Genomic DNA, 18723 nt, shown 5'->3' on the forward strand with positions numbered 1-18723 from the left:
GAGTAATCCGTCTTCATTTTATTGCCCGTGATTTCATTGTTTTGACTGTTCCCATGAACCTAACATGGAGGGGAGGGTGGGGCAAAGTAATTCTCTGGTACTGTAGCCATTTATTTTATTTAAAGGGCTCAATCCTCTAATCAAATACAGAACTACGTCACGCACCTGTAATCCAAAAAGGCACAGTAAAAGTTCACTTGGTTGCTTTCGTTCATGACTTGGCTGTATTGGGGAGCAGTCTGAAAGGAAAGAAAGAAGACGTGTAAACAAAAGGATAACTAGGACACACTGGAGTCTACCATGGGTAGAGACAAGATGTTGGCTGGCATCCCAAAAAGTTCCTTTTGGAGACTTTGGATAGCATCCAAAGTCAACCCAAGGGACTGGCTTGCATTGGGATGCTCAAAGGAGGGAGCTGGCTCAGTGGAACAGAATCTGCTTTTCATGCATAAGGTCCCAGATTCAACCTTCAGCATCTCCAGGTAAGGGTGAAAACCCCCCAAACTGCTTCCAGTTGGAATAGACCAGGCACATCCAACTCCCAAGAGGCTGAGATCTATTCCTAGCATAGTGGTGCCCCGCAAGACAAACGCCTTGCAAGACGAAAAACCCGCTTGGCGAAAGGGTTTTCCGTTTTGGAGGTGCTTCGCAAGACGAATTTCCCTATGGGCTTGCTTCGCAAGATGAAAATGTCTTGCGAGTTTTTCCAACTTTTTCCCCCTCCCCCCCCTTTTTCTAAGCCACTAAGCCGCTTATCCGCTTATCCGCTAAGCCGCTAAAAGCTGCTAAAAGCCGCTAAGTCGCTAATAGCGCTAATCCGCAAGCCGCTAATGGGCTTGCTTCGTAAGACGAAAAAACCGCTAGACGAAGAGACTCGCGGAACGGATTCTTTTCGTCTTGCGAGGCACCACTGTATAAAAAAAACTGACAGTGACCTACCAATTGTCATTGAAGGTTAGGAGGAGAGTGTGTGGGGTGGGTGGATTGCCCAGAGTTGTTGAGCTTATTTTAAGGGGAGATGCCATAACTTGCTCACCAAACAATAAGTCGCTTAGAAACACATGCAGCCCTAAATAATAATAATGGGGAAAAATTTATTTATATCCGCCCTCCCCAGCCAAAGCCAGGCTCAGAGCGGCTAACAACAGTAAAATAAATACAACATTCTAAAATCATTTCATTATAAAATTCAAATCAGATTAATGGCAGCCATTGGGCTAGAGTTCTGTGAGGATTGCCAAAGGGGGGGGGACTATTGCATCCCCAATCTCCAGCAGCAGACGCCAAACGACTGCCCACATGACACAGAGCAAGGGGAGCGGGAGGCAGATAGATTCATTGCCCAATTCAGTTAATCCCGTGATCAACCATGATCATCTGGGGATCTACCTGTAGATTTGACCAGTTGGACATGTCTGGAATAGACTATACTGAGCCAGTTGATAGCCAGATATCCCAAGATAGATAGAACGATGGGTCTGACTCAATAGAAGGTAGCTACCTTTTATGCCCAGCCATTCAGCGAGGCACTCCTTCCAAGCAGGGCCTCTGATTGGCCTGTTGGAAGCTGCCCTCTTTGGTGGGAAGACAGCCCCTCAATCACGGCGGCCAAGGGGAATTCCCCCACCAATGGCCAGTGAGCGAATGTGCTCTGGCTCCCAGGGGTGACTGTGGAGCATGAGGGGTCACAATCGTTGCCCCCTGTGGAAGCAGTGAGTGGCCAACATGCAAACTCGGGCAATGCACATTCACTTGTGGTGGGATATATTTGTCTGATCTCTGTATCTAGCTGTCATGAGGGGCAGGGGTACGTTTATTGCATGGGACTTCTTGTGTTGTTATACTGGGGGGGGGGGACAGGTTAAAACATTTATTTAAGCACACATTTTTCAATGAATTTGAAGGCAATTTTCTCCTTAAAAGCACATTTTTAAAAAATATACGATATGTATTTACACATGCATTTATGTGCAAAATGTAAAATATTTATATTCAGTTGTGGGATCAAAACTACACTGCAGAAATGGGAGAGCGGCATAAACAGTTTTATTTTGATCTGCAAACAAGTTCAGAAACATGAAATCAAGCCAATCTGCTGCAAAAAGTGGACTGAGTGGATTCCTCCCCCATAGACAATTGTTTCAGATGTTGTTCTCAAAGATCATGCTTTCCCTGGCTCCCAGTGAGCAATCCATCCTACATCGCTCAAACACTTCTAAATTTAACATTTCCCCAAAATTTTCTCAGTTGGAATATTTGTTTTTTCTTTGTACAAGAAGATTAGCCATCAGACAGAACCTGATATCATGTTCTCTTAAGTATAGCAATCAATATAAATTTACACATATTGTGTCTGCAATCTACGGGAGGAAAAGCACTTTAGGAGAATTCCACTTAGCTCTTTTTTAAAAAAAAGTGATTTGATACAGAAGTACAGCAATAATTGCATGATTACATAACCATTCCAAATAACTCTTTAATTTCAAAACAAGAATCTGGAAAGAACATAACCAAGATCAGGTGGGCTGTATTTTTCATTATGTATCGTAGCAAAATTGTTTTTGCAAAGCTAAGGAATGCAGCTGCACTTTCAACCCCTCCAAACGAAAGTCCTTGGCAGACCTCAAGGAAGCAAACCTTTTTTTCATGGGAAAACAAACCAATGTTCAGCCATAAAGGCATCCCTCAATCAGTTTAGCCCCTTCCAACTAGAACGGCACACAAATTCATAAGTGGAGAGTTGTTTCATTTTAAGCCCATATTGATGATTAGAGAGATGCTGCTGTTATTTCTGACTATAACCTCCTTTGGAGTAACCTAAATATGTGCCAACAAAGGTCCGTATAGTAAAAGCTATGGTTTTCCCAATAGTGATGTATGGAAGTGAGAGCTGGACCATAAAGAAGGCTGATCGCCGAAGAATTGATGCTTTTGAATTATGGTGCTGGAGGAGACTCTTGAGAGTCCCATGGACTGCAAGAAGATCAAACATGTCCATTCTTATGGAAATCAGCCCTGAGTGCTCACTGGAAGGACAGATCGTGAAGCTGAGGCTCCAATACTTTGGCCACCTCATGAGAAGAGAAGACTCCCTGGAAAAGACCCTGATGTTGGGAAAGATGGAGAAGGGGACGACAGAGGACGAGATGGTTGGACAGTGTTCTCGAAGCTACCAGCATGAGTTTGACCAAACTGTGGGAGGAAGTGGAAGACAGGAGTGCCTGGCGTGCTCTGGTCCATGGGTCCACGAAGAGTCGGACACGACTAAACGACTAAACAACAACAACAAATATGTGCAAACTTCCACATGCTTGAATTTGTTGCATTTTGGTCCAATTATTACAAGCTTCCTCTGCAAACTAACAGGGATAGATAAGAAAGATGGGAAATCTGATTTAGCTCATATTGTACTATAAGTTGGTTCAAGTAAATGGCACCAAATCTCTCTCTCTCTCTCTCTCTCTCTCTCTCTCTCTCTCTCTCTCTCTCTCTCTCTCACACACACACACACACACACACACACACACAAACACACACACACACCAGTGTAGGATAGATTCATCTGTACATGAGACGTAAGAACATAAAAAAGAGTGTGCTGGAGCAGACTTTTGGTCAGGGGAAGTATGCTTAGGAGAAACCTTTTCTTTTTAATGCAAGGAGCATTCAGGAGCCCAATCCCTTCCTTGTGGTCCATTATGGTGCCTTCCAGCAATGTAGAACATCCTGTGACTCCTGCTCCTCATGCAATTCAGTCCTCTACTGTCATAAAAGCTTGTTTGCTGTAAGTCATATGAAGCACAAGCGAAGAGGTTAGAAGGTGACAGTCAAAGTGCCGAGGGTGCTCTGCGAAGCGTATATCTTGAAGAATACAGATTCATAGGGCCTCATGCATCAATAAACAGAGCCATCTAGCTGGCTACTAAGGAAGAACAAATTGCTGGTGCAGAACATGCAGAACACAAGCCTCTGTGACCATTTCCAAGCTCAGAAGGGATGTTCATAAAAGCAGGATGGGAATAAGGACCTCCATTTTTGTACGCCTCCTTTGAACAAGAAAAAGCCTCCTTTCTTGCTAAGACACAGACTTTTCCCCTTTTGCTACGCAACTGTTTATTCCTTATATTCCCTTTTTTGGGGAAGAGGGGGAGATCCTGCAGAGACGCTACATTTTATTCTAGAATCAACAGAGACTGGTTGCTTGTTCACACACAGTCTAGATCCATCACATCTCTCTCTCTCTCTCTCTCTCTCTCTCTCTCTCTCTCTCTCTCTCTCTTCATGTTTCTTGAGAAACTAGCTTCATTCCCAAAAAATTAAAAGCTCGTTGCACATTGATTCTGTATTACCCTACAGTCTGTCCATTTGGAAACAGGTGTAAGTGGCCCCATAATTTGGGGAGGGGTATATTCACACCTGCCCAATAATGTTGGGGACAAGTGTTTCCCAATATCTCATCATCACTTCCTTCTTCATTCACCTGGGGCAGGAGGGAAAGTCATGGATAACCTACTTAAGGGCGGAGTGTTCAAATGTGTATCAAGAACCGCACACTCCCTTATTGACAGCAGGTTCTAGAGTCAATCTAGACTTAAATCATCCTTTTAAGGATCTGTGAATGGATTAGCCTACGTGCAGCCTCAAGGCTTCCTACCTGACAGGCTGGCAGACTTTCAGGAGCCAGTGTTCCTGTCTGTGATTGAAGCAGTGCAAGAAGCAGTTTGGAACTGAGGAAGAGAGAAGGGTTTGGGGCTTGCTGGGAGGAGAGGTGGAAGTGCTATGAGGCTTCTGGCCAGCAGAAGCAGCTCCTAAGACATTGATGCCCTGCAAGAATTTTGCTGCACATTAACAGATCTCTGGTTTTGCTTCTTGGTCCTCAGATGATTCACTAGTGCAGGGCACTCCAACATTGCTGCACCATTTCAATCATAAATACGCATACCTAAAGATAGATATAGATAGATGATAGATAGATAGATGATAGATAGATAGATAGATAGATAGATAGATAGATGATATAGATAGATAGATGATAGATGGATAGATGATAGATGATAGATAGATGATAGATAGATAGATAGATAGATAGATAGATAGATAGATAGATAGATAGATATAGATGAGATAGATGATAGATAGATAGATAGATAGATAGATAGATAGATAGATAGATGATAGATAGATAGATGATAGATAGATAGATGATAGATAGATATAGATAGATGATAGATAGATAGATAGATAGATGATATAGATAGATGATAGATAGATAGATAGATAGATAGATAGATAGATAGATAGATAGATAGATGATATAGATGATAGATAGATAGATGATAGATGTTAGATAGATGATAGATAGATGATAGATAGATAGATAGATAGATAGATAGATAGATAGATAGATAGCCTCCCTGACTTCCACTTTATCAGTTCTAATGGGCACCCATTTTAAGTTGTTACATATATTGAAACTTTAAACGTTTGAAACACTGTTGCAATTACCAGTCTGGCTCCTAGTGGCTTTAGCTTAAAAAGTAAAGGACTCTGCGAATCTTCCTTTTGTCTTGGAATTACAAACTAAAAAAGAGACTATAGAAACTTTAAATGGCGGAAAAACCTTTTCCTTCCCTGAAATTTTAAGATACTCCCCCTAGAGGACTGTGGAGCTATAGAGGCCTGGGAAACATTTTTTGTTTGGAATTTCTGTGGTTTAATTGTGTGTACTCTGGACTTGCTTTCTCATGGAATAAAGGATAACTTGACCTTGAACAAGAGGCAGGTGTGGAATGAGTGGCACAGGGAAAACAAGAGCAGCCAAAGCTAAAGAAAGAGAAAAAGAAAAAGAAAAAGAAAGGAAGCCTGTGCAACTTGTCCAAACAACTTTAGCTCATCATCGCAGATCATCTGTTCCAACCGTCCTGATAGCACAGGAGGTGGAGGCCGAACAGCCTGCTGAAGAGGACATGGCAACAGGAGGATCTGACACAGTTTTGAAACAAATTCTAGAACAACTAGCAATTTTAAATCAAAAAGTGGACAGTCAATCATTAAAAATAGACCAAGCAACAACTACTATTGGCGTACTTTCTGAAAAGGTCTCTCAGAACACACAGGCAATTGAGAATTTACAAGGAGCTACAGCTGAAAATCATAAATTAGCTGTGGAAGCCTACCAAAAAGCGGAGCAAGCAAGTAAAAAAGTTGATGAGATTAAAGGCGAAATCAAGCCTCTGCAAAGACAGGTAGGGGAACAACAGGCCTACCTGTCGATGGTGGAATTGAGAAACAAGGAGAATAACCTCAGGTTGAGAGCTGTCCCAGAATTAGAGGAAGGCAACTTGGAGGGATTTTTGACACTTTTATTCTCCAAATTTTGGGGAATAGAAGAGGATAAAGACTTTAAAATTGTGACTGCATTTAGACTGGGCAGATCGGTGAAGAAAGACAAGTCCAGAGATTGTTTGGTTATTCTGAAATCAAGAGAGGAAAGAGACAAGATACTAGGCCTACATTTCAAAAAATCTCTAGAGATAGAAGGTAAAAAGGCTGAAATTTACAGAGATATACCTAAATTGTTATTGGATCTTAGAGCCTCATACTTAGAACTGGCAAAGTTGTTGAGAAACAACACAATCCCTTATAGGTGGGAGTTCCCGCAAGGACTATCATTTAGCTATAAAGGAAGGAAAACTAGAATCAGAACACTAGAGGACCAGCAGAAGTTTCTTCACGACAACGGGGAAGACCTCCAGAAAGGAGCAGTTGCGTCTTGGCCACCTCTACCACCAGGAACTAAACAGCCTGGAGCTGGACCATCACTGCCACCGCCGGGAACGGGAGATCTAGACACCCCATTGTAAGGCCTATAAATTGACTCAGGATGTCTCTGCAACTTCTTAGTTGGAATATAAATGGCGGAAATTCCCCAGAAAAAAGAAGGAAAGTATTTCATATATTGAAGAAAGAGCAATTGGACATTATTTGCCTGCAAGAAACACATGTGACAAGGCTTCATCGGAAAGTGCTAATCAATAAAAGGCTAGGCCAAGAATTTATTTCTTCGGACAGAGTTAAGAAAAGAGGAGTAGTGATCTATGCAAAGGAGAGCCTGTCACCGAAATTTCTATTTAAAGATGAACAAGGCAGAATTTTGGCTATTGAAATTTACACACATGGTGAAAAATTTTTGATTTTAGGAATTTATGCGCCAAATGATGGAAAATCGGAATTTTTTAAGAAGCTGCATGAGACTTTACTGGACTATTTGGATTATAACAACATTATTATGTTGGGAGATATGAATGGGGTTGTCTCTGTAAATATGGATAAGTCGCAGAGTGTAAATATAACAAAAGAAGGCAGACTACCTAAAACTTTTTTTGAAATGACAGACAATATGGATTTGATTGATATATGGAGAGTCAAGAACCCCCTAGGAAAAGAAGGAACTTTCTTTTCTGAAGCTCATTTGTCATGGACACGAATCGACCAAATATGGATAACTAAAGGACTGGCACCTAAAACTAGAAAAGTGGAAATCTGCCCAAAAACTTGCTCCGACCATAATGCTTTGAAAATGGAATTGAGACTAAATATAACCGGATCCTTCAGATGGAAAATGAATGACATTTTATTCAGAGATCAGGAGATTGTGAAGAAGGCCCAAAAAACTTTGAAAGATTACTTTGAGATAAATCTGAACACTACGGTGGAAAAAAGAACAATCTGGGACGCAAGTAAAGCGGTGATGAGAGGGTTTCTAATACAACAAAACACTGTAAAGAAAAGATTCTGGAATGAAAAGAAGCAGAAGATATTGGAGAGAATAAGTGAGGGTGAAAGGAAATTAAGATCTAGGCCCAAGTCTAAGGAAGTGCTGAGAGAAGTGAAATTTTTCCAGGCCCAATATATGAAACTGATAAACCAAGAAGTGGAGTGGAAAATTAAACAAATGAGACAAAGATCTTTCGATTCAGCAAATAAATGTGGGAAACTGCTAGCATGGCAGTTGAAAAAAAGACAAAAATTAAATACAGTTACAAATCTAGAGATTGAAGGAAGAATGGTTCAGAAGCCTGAAGAAATTAGGAAATGTTTCCAGAGATATTTCAAAGATCTCTATGCACAAGGGCCGCAGAAAGAATCTGAGATAGATCAATTTATTAAAACTAACGGATTACAAAAAATTCCTCAGGAAATGAGAACAACCCTGAATGTTAAAGTTACACAGCAGGAAATCGAGAGTGCCATACAGAACCTCCAATTAGGCAAATCTCCAGGCCCTGATGGACTTACCTCCAAATATTATAAGGTTTTGAAGGACTATTTGATACAACCCTTGATGGAGGTATGTAACCAGATTATGGAGGGTAAGAAGGCACCAGAAACGTGGAAAGAAGCTTTCATCACATTGATTCCTAAAACAGAAACTGAAAAGACTCAACTTAAGAACTACCGTCCCATCTCACTCCTAAACGTGGATTACAAAATTTTTGCAGACATTTTGGCAAATAGATTTAAAAAGGTATTGAATGAAGTGATTCACAAGGACCAAGCAGGCTTTCTCCCGGGTAGGCATTTGTTTGACAACACGAGAAACATTATTGACATCTTGGAACTCTTACAAACAAATATTAACACTAGAGCGGTGTTAATTTTTATTGATGCGGAGAAAGCCTTTGACAATATTTCTTGGATGTTCATGAAGAAAAATTTGGAAGGGATGGGAGTGGGACGGGGGTTTGAAAATGGTATAGAAGCAATATATTCAGACCAAAAAGCTAAATTGATAGTAAACAATGTGGTGACGGAGGAATTCAATATTGAAAAAGGGACACGGCAAGGGTGCCCTCTATCCCCATTACTGTTTATCTCGGTCCTGGAGGTGCTTTTGAATATGATTAGAAGGGACCGGTCAGTTCGGGGCATTGAGGTCGGAGTGAAACAATATAAACTGAAAGCATTTGCAGATGACTTGGTACTAACATTACAGGAGCCAGTTTCTAGCACAAAAAGAGTTTTGGATTTAATATCTGATTATGGTCGGGTGGCGGGATTTAAGTTGAACAAGCAAAAGACCAAGGTCTTAGCTAAGAACCTAACGTCTACAGAAACAGATGAGTTTTTGAAAGAGACAGGATTAAATGTGGTTAAAAAGGTAAAATATTTAGGGGTGTTCTTGACTTCTAAAAACTTGAATTTGTTTAAGGACAACTATGAGAAATGTTGGTCAGAAATCAAAAGGGATTTGGAAACTTGGACAAGACTAAAACTTTCCTTGTTAGGCCGAATAGCAGCTATAAAGATGAATGTTTTGCCGAAAATGTTATTCTTGTTTCAGACCCTGCAGATTGTGGACAAAGTGGTATGTTTCGAAAAGTGGCAGAGGGATATTTCTAAGTTTGTTTGGCAGGGCAAAAAGCCCCGAATTAAGTTTAAAATACTAACAGATGCGAAAGAAAGGGGGGGATTTGCCCTGCCAGACTTGAGGTTATATTATGAATCTGCAGCCTTCTGCTGGTTGAAAGATTGGTTTTTGTTAGAGAACACCGATGTCCTAGATCTGGAAGGGTTTGATAACGCTTTTGGGTGGCATGCGTATTTGTGGTATGACAAGGTTAAAGTTCATAAAATGTTCAAAAACCATATTGTTAGAAGAGCAATCTTTATGGTCTGGACAAAATATAAAGACTTATTGGAGAGTAAAACACCAAGGTGGCTTTCACCGGCAGAGGCCAAGGCACGCAAGAGACTTAACATGGAGGCCTACTGGCCAAAATATTGGGAATTAATAGAAAAAGATGGTGACAATTGGAAGCTGCAGAGTTTTGAAAATGTAAAAAGTAAGGTGCGAGACTGGTTGCACTATGCCCAAATTCGGGAAATTTTCAAAACAGACAAAAAGGTTGGGTTCCAGGTGGAAAAATCGAAATTAGAGACAGAATTGTTAGAACCTAAAGACAAACTACTTTCAAGAATGTATAACTTGCTGCTTAAATGGAATACACAGGATGAGACAGTCAAATCCGCCATGATAAAGTGGGCACAGGATATTGGACATAACATTATGTTTGAGGACTGGGAAAGGTTATGGACCACCGGATTGAAATTCACGGCATGTAGTGCCCTGAAAGAAAATATTATGAAAATGATATACCGGTGGTACATGACCCCAGTCAAGCTTGCTAAGATATATCACCTGTCTGATAATAAATGCTGGAAGTGTAAAGAGGCGGAAGGGACGTTCTTTCATCTCTGGTGGACATGTCCGAAAGTGAAGGCCTTTTGGGAAATGATTTATAATGAGTTAAAAAAGGTATTTAGATATACCTTGCCTAAGAAACCGGAGGCCTTCCTTCTGGGCATTGTAGACCAGAATGTGTTAAAGAAGGATAGAATTTTTTTTATGTATGCTACAACAGCAGCAAGAATTCTCATCGCAAAGTGTTGGAAGATACAAGATTTACCCACACTGGAGGAATGGCAGACGCAGTTGATGGACTATATGGAACTGGCGGAAATGACTGACAGAATCCGAGACTTGGGAGAAGAAAAAATGGAAGAGGACTGGAAAAAATTTAAGGACTATTTACAAAAATATTATAAGCTGTATGAATGTTAAGAAAATGCACTTTTTAGGAAATATTAGCCCCAGCAATGGTAATTAGGTGAAATTAAAATTAAGGCACAAGAAAAGAGAGGTGAAATTAAGAAAAATCTTTATTGCATTACGTTTTAATCACAATATATAAGATTATGGTCACAATAACTTTGATTTTGGTAACATGAAATTGAAAGATACAATAATGAATTGAAAGATACAATAAGTAATGAAATAAGATAATAAATAGCTGAAGATTTTGTATTATGAACATTGGGTTATAAATATATTGAAAAGGGTAATGTGACAAAATGAAAGATACAATAAGTGATGAAATAAGATAACAAAATGCTGAAATTGGTATTATAAATAATGCAGATTCGGGAAGATGTGGGGAAGTCCAAAAGATTTTGTAAAAGAAATATGATTTATGAAACTTTTGTATTTTATTTTTTGTTCTTTTCTATTCTGTAAAATTAATAAAAATATTTAAAAAAAAAAAAATCAGTTCTAATGGGCACCAACCACCACTGGTTCCATGACAGAAGCAAAGAGGGATAGGAGGGTAAGGAAATAAATACAAATAGTAGTAAATAGCTGGCTCCAGAGGTGGTCATAATGGTGGCCGAGAGGGAAACTGGCCTCCTTCCATCTCCTAAGTGCTGAGAATGCTCTGTTCCAGGTGCCCTGGCAGGGAGGTTTCTCTCCCACAAACACCATCATTGTCATCCAATCCCAGCTGTTGCAACCACTGTCTACTAAGTGGAGCTATCTAGTAAGGGCGTGAAGAGGGTGGAGGCTCACAGGGCTAGGGCAGTAATTGCAAGCACATTTAAGCATCCTCCAATGTCTCACAGAACTGCTTGTTGCCATTCAAATTGAGTCCAGGGCAGTTTTTCCACCACCACCTTACGTATTCTACAAAGTTGTCACATTTTGGGCAACAGGACCTATCCTGTAGGGCGGAGAAGGCAAATCTGAAGCGATGACAAAGCTGGGTGATAAGGTTCAGAAGGCATGCAATAATACATCACCCTGTTGCTCAGAAGGGGAGCTTCTCCTCCCTTTGAAATATTTGTCCTATTAGCTAATTGCACTTCTTACAACATTTCTTTTGATAAGAAACATTTGCGCTGCATGAGAAACGTGAAACATTCCGCTAACATTTTTTTCTCTCTGCAAGAACAACAGCTTGGTGCTGCATCAAGCTTTAGTCATATTCAGATTAGAACCATCGGATACAACAAACTTTGGAGGATTCATTTCAATGGGTCTACTCTGAGTAGGACTAATGTTGGCTGCAACCCACAGTTGTTAAAGCCTCAGTAAGCAAGGGAATATTTCATAGGGCATTAAGGATGGAGGGATCTATCAGGTTTCCTTGGTTTTTCATTTATCCATGTTTAATAGCAATTTGTGATTTTAAAAAAATTGTCAACATTCATCAGCATTTTAGTGTGAGTTTCTCTTAATGAACACATTTTACAGTATATGCAGTTTTGACTAATGTACTATATACTTTTGCAAGCAGCTTTCCCTAGTATAGTACATTTTTCTATATTTCCACTAATATCTTCATTTTTATGCATCCCTATTTGCACTTTGATGTGCTTTTGAACTGCTAGGTGGGCAGGAGCTGGGACCGAACAACAGGAGCTCACCCTGCTGCGGGGATTCGAAATGCCGACCTTCTGATCGGCAAGCCCTAGGCTCTGTGATTGAGACCACAGTGCCACCAGCATCCCTTAAATGGCCATAGATTGTTTAATTAGCAAATGGTCTGAGAGAAGAGGAATCTTTTCGCTTGGCTCCTAAAGATATGCAGTGAAGGTGCCAGGCAAGAACATTCCACAATCAGTGAGCCACTGAGGAAAAGGTCCATTTTCATGTTGCTTCCCTCTGAGCCTCCCATGGAGGAGGCAGACTACGAAGGACATCAGAAGATGACAGCAAAGTCCAGGTTGGTTCATATGGGGAGAGGTGGTCCTTGAGGTATTGCAGTACTGAGCCATTTAAGGCTTTATAGGTCAAAACCAGGACTTTGAATAGGGCCTTGAAACTAATTGGCAGCCAATGCAGTCAGGACAGGATTGGCGTTATATGCTCAAACCATTGAGCAACCTGGAGGCCCAATTCTAAACCAGCTGAAATTTCCAAATCACCTTCAGAGGCAGCCCCACGTACAACACATTGCCGTGATATTATGGTTCATTGATCCATTCATTTATCCCTCAATTGAAAATGTGCTGGTTTTAAATGGAACGCATTCCAATTCCCTTAGTATTTTGGCTATCTCAACCATGACTTCAAAGTGCAATGTTTCACATATTTCCAGAATTAAGTGGTGCCCTGTTATTCTCTCGACCTTTCAGCAGTTACATCTCTTGATGGGCTGGCCACCCTTCCTCCTGTCTGCTTCCTTGGCTACTCCACTGGGAATGGGTGGGAGAGACAGTCCATGGAAGACGTGAAGCCTGAAGTGGTGATAGAGGCCAGCAAACTTCCCAGACTGCAATTCTAAGCTGGAAACGTGAAACACAGCTAAATGTTTTAGACCAGTGCAACGAACAGCCACAGGAAGACTGGAGAACGATGAGCAGAGGGATGCTAAACTGTTAAGCTGCCATTTGGGTGTTGTTGTTTGACTAAAGCACCCCAGTGGCTACCCATGACTATTCTTACATGTGCTCCTCACACATACTCAAGACAGGGGGACATAAGCCCCCTGGAGATGTCATGGAGGGGGTGGGAAGAGATAAGTGAGTTGGATGACCCGGGGGAAGCCCCGAGTGGGACAAGAGAGGCACAATATTTTGGGGTTTCTTCACATTCCCAGGGGCACTCTTGCTAGTTGTTTTATACTGTCTGTGGAACTGTTCTTAGTTGTTTCTACACTTTTATTGTTAAGGTTGCAACTGGCTGTTTCCCTCCCACTTCTAATTGTACATTTTGTTCTTCAAACCCATGCTGGGACTTTGTGCTTGGGGTTGGCAACCATCCCAAATAAATGCATACATACATAAACCCATTTTAGCATCAAACGGTATATGAATTTAATGATGGTGGTGGTGATGGGTACCTCTACCCTATGGGGTATCTCCCTTCTTCATCCCCCCTTTTTTTAGAACTAGTATGTGTGTGTTCATTGTGGACTGCATTGTCCTTATTATTGATGTCCTTGTCATTGCAGTGGATTATTGGACTAAATCATGGGTAGGCAAACTAAGGCCCAGGGGCCAGACCCGGCCCAATCGCCATCTAAATCCAGCCCACGGACAGTCCAGGAATCAGCGTCTTTTTACATGAGTAGAATGTGTGCTTTTATTTAAAATGCATCTCTAGGTTATTTGTGGGGCATAGGAATGAGTTCATTTTTTAAAAAATTTTTTTACAAAATATAGTCTGGCCCCCCACAAGGTCTGAGGGACAGTGGACCAGCCCCCTGCTGAAAATGTTTGCTGACGCCTGGACTAAATGACTTTTGCGGGTCCTTTTACCTCTACAGTTCTGTGATTCTATGAAGCTCATTCCCAGAGCCCCTGACATTGTATGTTTCACATTGACTAGAAAGCATCAGCTCTGAATTTCTGACAACAGGCACACATACACACACAGTAAATGCTGGGGGAGAAGAATGGTCTCCCACCACAACTGCCCGCACCTCCTTGGGGAGGTCATTTGACATACTAAGGAACTAACTCGCTTTGCAGACATGCCTGGACCAAGTCAATACTGTCATACCTTGGATCCCAAAATCCTTGCGAGTTGAACGTTTTGGCTCCCGAACGCCAAAAAACAGGAAGTGAGTGTATTTTTGGTCTTTGTTGGAAGCCACCCAGAGTGGCTGGGGACACCCAGCCAGATGGGTGGGGTACAAATAAATTATTATTATTATTATTATTATTATTATTATTATTATTATTCAGGTTTGCAAACGTTCTTTGGAACCCAAACGTCCAACGCAGCTTCCATGGCTTCCTGCAGCTTCCTGCAGCCAATCGGAAGTCATGCCTTGGTTTCCGAACCTTTTCGAAGTTGAACGGACTTCCAGAATGGATTCCGTTCGACATCTGAGGTACCACTGTAGAAGAGTCTCCAAGTCATGTCAAAATACATCATGGGCAATAGCCCAACCCATGAAGAAGCATGCATGTCGTGTGCAAGAGCTGGTGTCAGGATCTACCCCCTTGTGCAAATCAATTGAAACAAAGCATGTTTTCTATCTTGCTTGTAATCCTGTACTCAAAACAAACACAAAAAGTCAGTTGATCATTATGGTGTCGGAAGCTTGCAGCCAATAGAAGGAATGATGCACTCGCCACAATATATTGAGGTTCGACGGAAGACAGTTATTCCAGAGCTGGGAAAGAGGTATCCTGACGGTACTGAGATATTGCAGCAGGACCTAGCCCCCTGTCACACATCAAAAGTGGTGAAGAAATTCATGACAGAGCAGCAAATACAGGTACTTGATTGGCCAGGGAATTCCCTGGACGTAAATCCCATTGAGAATTTGAGGGCTATAGGCAAAAGTCGCCTCCGTGCTGTAGACTGTACAACTATGGAGAAGCTCATTCAGGTGCTGATTCAAGTGTGGTACAGGAATCCAAAAATCAACAGTGACTGTTCGAAACTAGTAGACTCCATGCCAAACCGAGTTCAACTGCTGCTTAAAAATTTGTTGTTGTTTAGTCGTTTAGTCGTGTCCGACTCTTCGTGACCCCATGGACCAGAGCACGCCAGGCACTCCTGTCTTCCACTGCCTCCCACAGTTTGGTCAAACTCATGTTAGCAGCTTCGTGAACACTATCCAGCCATCTCGTCCTCTGTCGTCCCCTTCTCCTTGTGCCCTCCATCTTTCCCAGCATCAGGGTCTTTTCCAGGGAGTCTTCTCTTCTCATGAGGTGGCCAAAGTATTGGAGCCTCAGCTTCACTATCTGTCCTTCCAGTGAGCACTCAGGGCTGATTTCCTTAAGAATGGAGAGGTTTGATCTCCTTGCAGTCCATGGGACTCTCAAGAGTCTCCTCCAGCACCATAATTCAAAAGCATCAATTCTTCGGCGATCAGCCTTCTTTATAGCAGAGGTCATATCTGTTACTAAAGTGCATAGATGTGAGTTTTGTACAGTATATGTGAGTTTTATACAATAAACTACTAAATTCATTGTTTGATTCAGTTAATTTGCACAAGGGTGTACAATAGTCCTCTCCCTCTTTTACTAAGTGCTTTGAGAAGGAGACCCATGCAAGCTAAAAAGGCCACTACAAAAGATTTTGAATGAATATTTAAAGAGGAAAGCAGGAAGGACAAGGGTGGATTGGTGTCTGACATCTGTGTGTCTTTGCAGGAGCCAGGAAGAGCACCCACAGAGGAGTCTCGTGACGTAAACTCTGACATATCCCAAAGAACTCAGCCACTAACTCACCATGTTCTGTCCATAGCACTGCTTTTTCCATGAGGTTCCCGAAATCAGTGACTGGTCCCTCTGGAAACTGATCTAATGGATTGTGGAATGCAGCAACAGTAATTAGGGTCTGGCACGATTCTCCAGGCAACCCCCAAAGGTTCTGTTTTTTATTTCTTTATTTCTACCAGACTATTCTGCAGAACAGCTACAAACACAGAAGACAAAATGATTGTACACCGCCCCCTTTTTTTTAATAAGTAAAAAGCCAGAAACAAAATGTTCTTCTTCCTGTGTGTCTTTCTGTGCTTTTCATTGCGGAAGGTCACTTAATCTCACAGTTTTTGGGAAACCCAAATTGAAAAGCATCACTACACCACCATTTGGTAGCCAAGTATGTATGACTGATTACAGTAACTTCGTCAACCAGAGGAGAATTTTAAAAATAGCCAGTATAAGGGGAAATGCTCTTAGAACAGTAGTTTTAATTATATGCTTAACAGCGCACAAAAACAAGCCCCTGAACTATTTGGCATTATTTGTTTTGTCTTAAGATATTCTTATTCTTATTCTTATTCTTAAACACACACACACACACACAAGCAAACAAACAAACATTTTCTCCAGATGTGACACAAAACTCAGATGATTCATATAATAGAGCTACAAGCAGAAATTTCAATGTGCTGTTCCGCTGTGATTGAAGAAAGAATGACGTTATATAACAGTGTTAAATGAAAATATTCCCACAATGTGATTCCACCCCTTTTCAGGCTTATTTTCAGACTCAGAAATATGAAGGTTTGGGGCTCGTAGGCCTTAAATTACAAGGTTAGCATTATGACCTCAATATTCTTGACAAAGAAACATTTGTCTACATATCCACCTGTCCCGGATCCCCCAAGTCCCAGCTGCAACCTTAACCATGCAGTGCTACACATGGCTACTCAGCAGTAAGCATTTAGTTCAATGAAACTGATTCCCAGATAAGTGTGCATGCAGATAGATGATAGATGATGAGAGAGAGAGAGAGAGAGAGAGAGAGAGAGAGAGAGATGATAGATTAGATAGATGATAGATAGATAGATAGATAGATAGATAGATAGATAGATAGATAGATAGATAGATAGAGATAGATATTCTCACAGTTTAGGCCTATTGAACACAAAGGATCTTCTGAGTAAATAAAGGACTGAGCTGTTAATCATATGCATGAAACCACAGAATTGGATAATTACATGATATGACTTCAAAGACTAATCTGGTACAAACTGGGAAAGTTTAAAAAACAAAGGAGACTTTAGCCTGATCTAGCAAAATAAAAAATAAAATAAATAAAAATGCCAGAAATCCCAAATACATTTTGCTAAAAACACAGCCTGTCCTGCTTGTGTGGCATTTCGGTAATTAAATTTAATGGGTTAATTTGGTTTGTTTCTCTTTGCTTGTCTCTAAATACTCTACATGCTACTGAATTAAGTTATTGATGCTCATATCCCTGTTCAGGGAAGGTTTCAGTGTTTGATGTTGGATTGTGTTTTTACTGTTTTTTGTTTTGTTTTGTTTTGTTGGGAATTTCCCAGAGTGGCTGGGGCATCCTAATCAGATGGGTAGCATATAAATAATAAATTATTGTTATTATTATTATCTATTTATTTACTTTTGTATTGTAGCATGCTCTTATTCTATATGCTGTCATGTTCTGGGAACCGTAGCTCTCTTAGGGGACTAGGGGTCTCCAAACAACTCTCAGTACCTGTCAGGGAACTGCCATCAGCTGAGAGGCGAGAGGCGGAAGGGCAGTTGTGTTACAGGGAGCCTCCGAAGATCTTGCGAAGCAGTTCTTCCTCAGGCGAGGAGGGAAGTCCTGCTTCCAGTGGGGAAGGGGCGCAGGGATCAGAAGATGCTAGGGAGAGCCTCAACACAGAGCCTGAGCAAAGGGGAGGGGAGGCAAGTCCCCTTTTGCCAGTGCCCAGTCTGCGCAGTAGGTTTGCGTGCAGAGTGAGGAGGAGAAGGATGGGGGTCACACAACTGTTATGCTGGGGAAGGTATAAGGACTGCCCACTCCCAGATTCTGCGAGTGACTGAGCAGACATGGACTTGCGACGCTCTGCACTGTAAAGTAGTTTGTACAGATAATAAAGCCTGGAAAAGACAGGTTGGAGTATTGCCTGTTTTGCTCTCAAGCAACCACACCAGTACCTGACAGTGTTGGTTTCTATTTCCCTCACTGAGCAGCAACCGCAGTCACAAGGCTTTGTTTTGCATTCCACAGTCAGAGTTACTGTTGGGTTCCCACGGGAATGGGAGACTGGATGTGACGTTCACTGGTTTCCTGTTTTTCACTGTTATCTCGGTGTTCTTTGTTTCCGAGAGGAGTTGCTTCTCTGCTCTTGCAGAGGCAAGATGCATGTTTGTATTCTCTCAGCATAGAAGTGTAAATAAAGTTAAGAATGTGGCACATACTGCTTATCCTTCCACTGTGTGTGTGACGACGCTCTGCTTGGGCTCCAGATAAGACGAGCCGGTATCAGCTTCAGCTTCAGATGGGCCGAAGCTGGTCAAAAATCTCACAGACAGTACCCTTAAGAAACTACAGTTCCCAGATTCTTTCAGGAAAGCCATGGTTGTTTAAAAGTGGTAGGATACTTCTTTGAATGCTTAGTGCGATGGCCTGGGATTCGGACTCAGAGGTTGAACCTGAGGAATCCCAGC

The 18723-nt window shown here is 41.5% G+C and overlaps 1 protein-coding gene across 2 annotated transcripts in view; it reads right to left on the minus strand.

The window, feature by feature from the left end:
• The window catches only part of ADGRD1 (adhesion G protein-coupled receptor D1), a 270737-nt gene that overhangs the window by 141553 nt on the left and 110461 nt on the right, over positions 1-18723 (minus strand). For both annotated transcript variants that reach the window (XM_081842242.1, XM_081842243.1), the window contains one exon: positions 166-239. In XM_081842242.1, coding sequence (XP_081698368.1) covers positions 166-239 — 74 coding nt within the window. The remainder of the gene's footprint in view (positions 1-165; positions 240-18723) is intronic.

This window comes from Podarcis erhardii, assembly GCF_964252035.2.
Source record: "Podarcis erhardii genome assembly, chromosome: 15".
Taxonomy (NCBI): domain Eukaryota; kingdom Metazoa; phylum Chordata; class Lepidosauria; order Squamata; family Lacertidae; genus Podarcis; species Podarcis erhardii.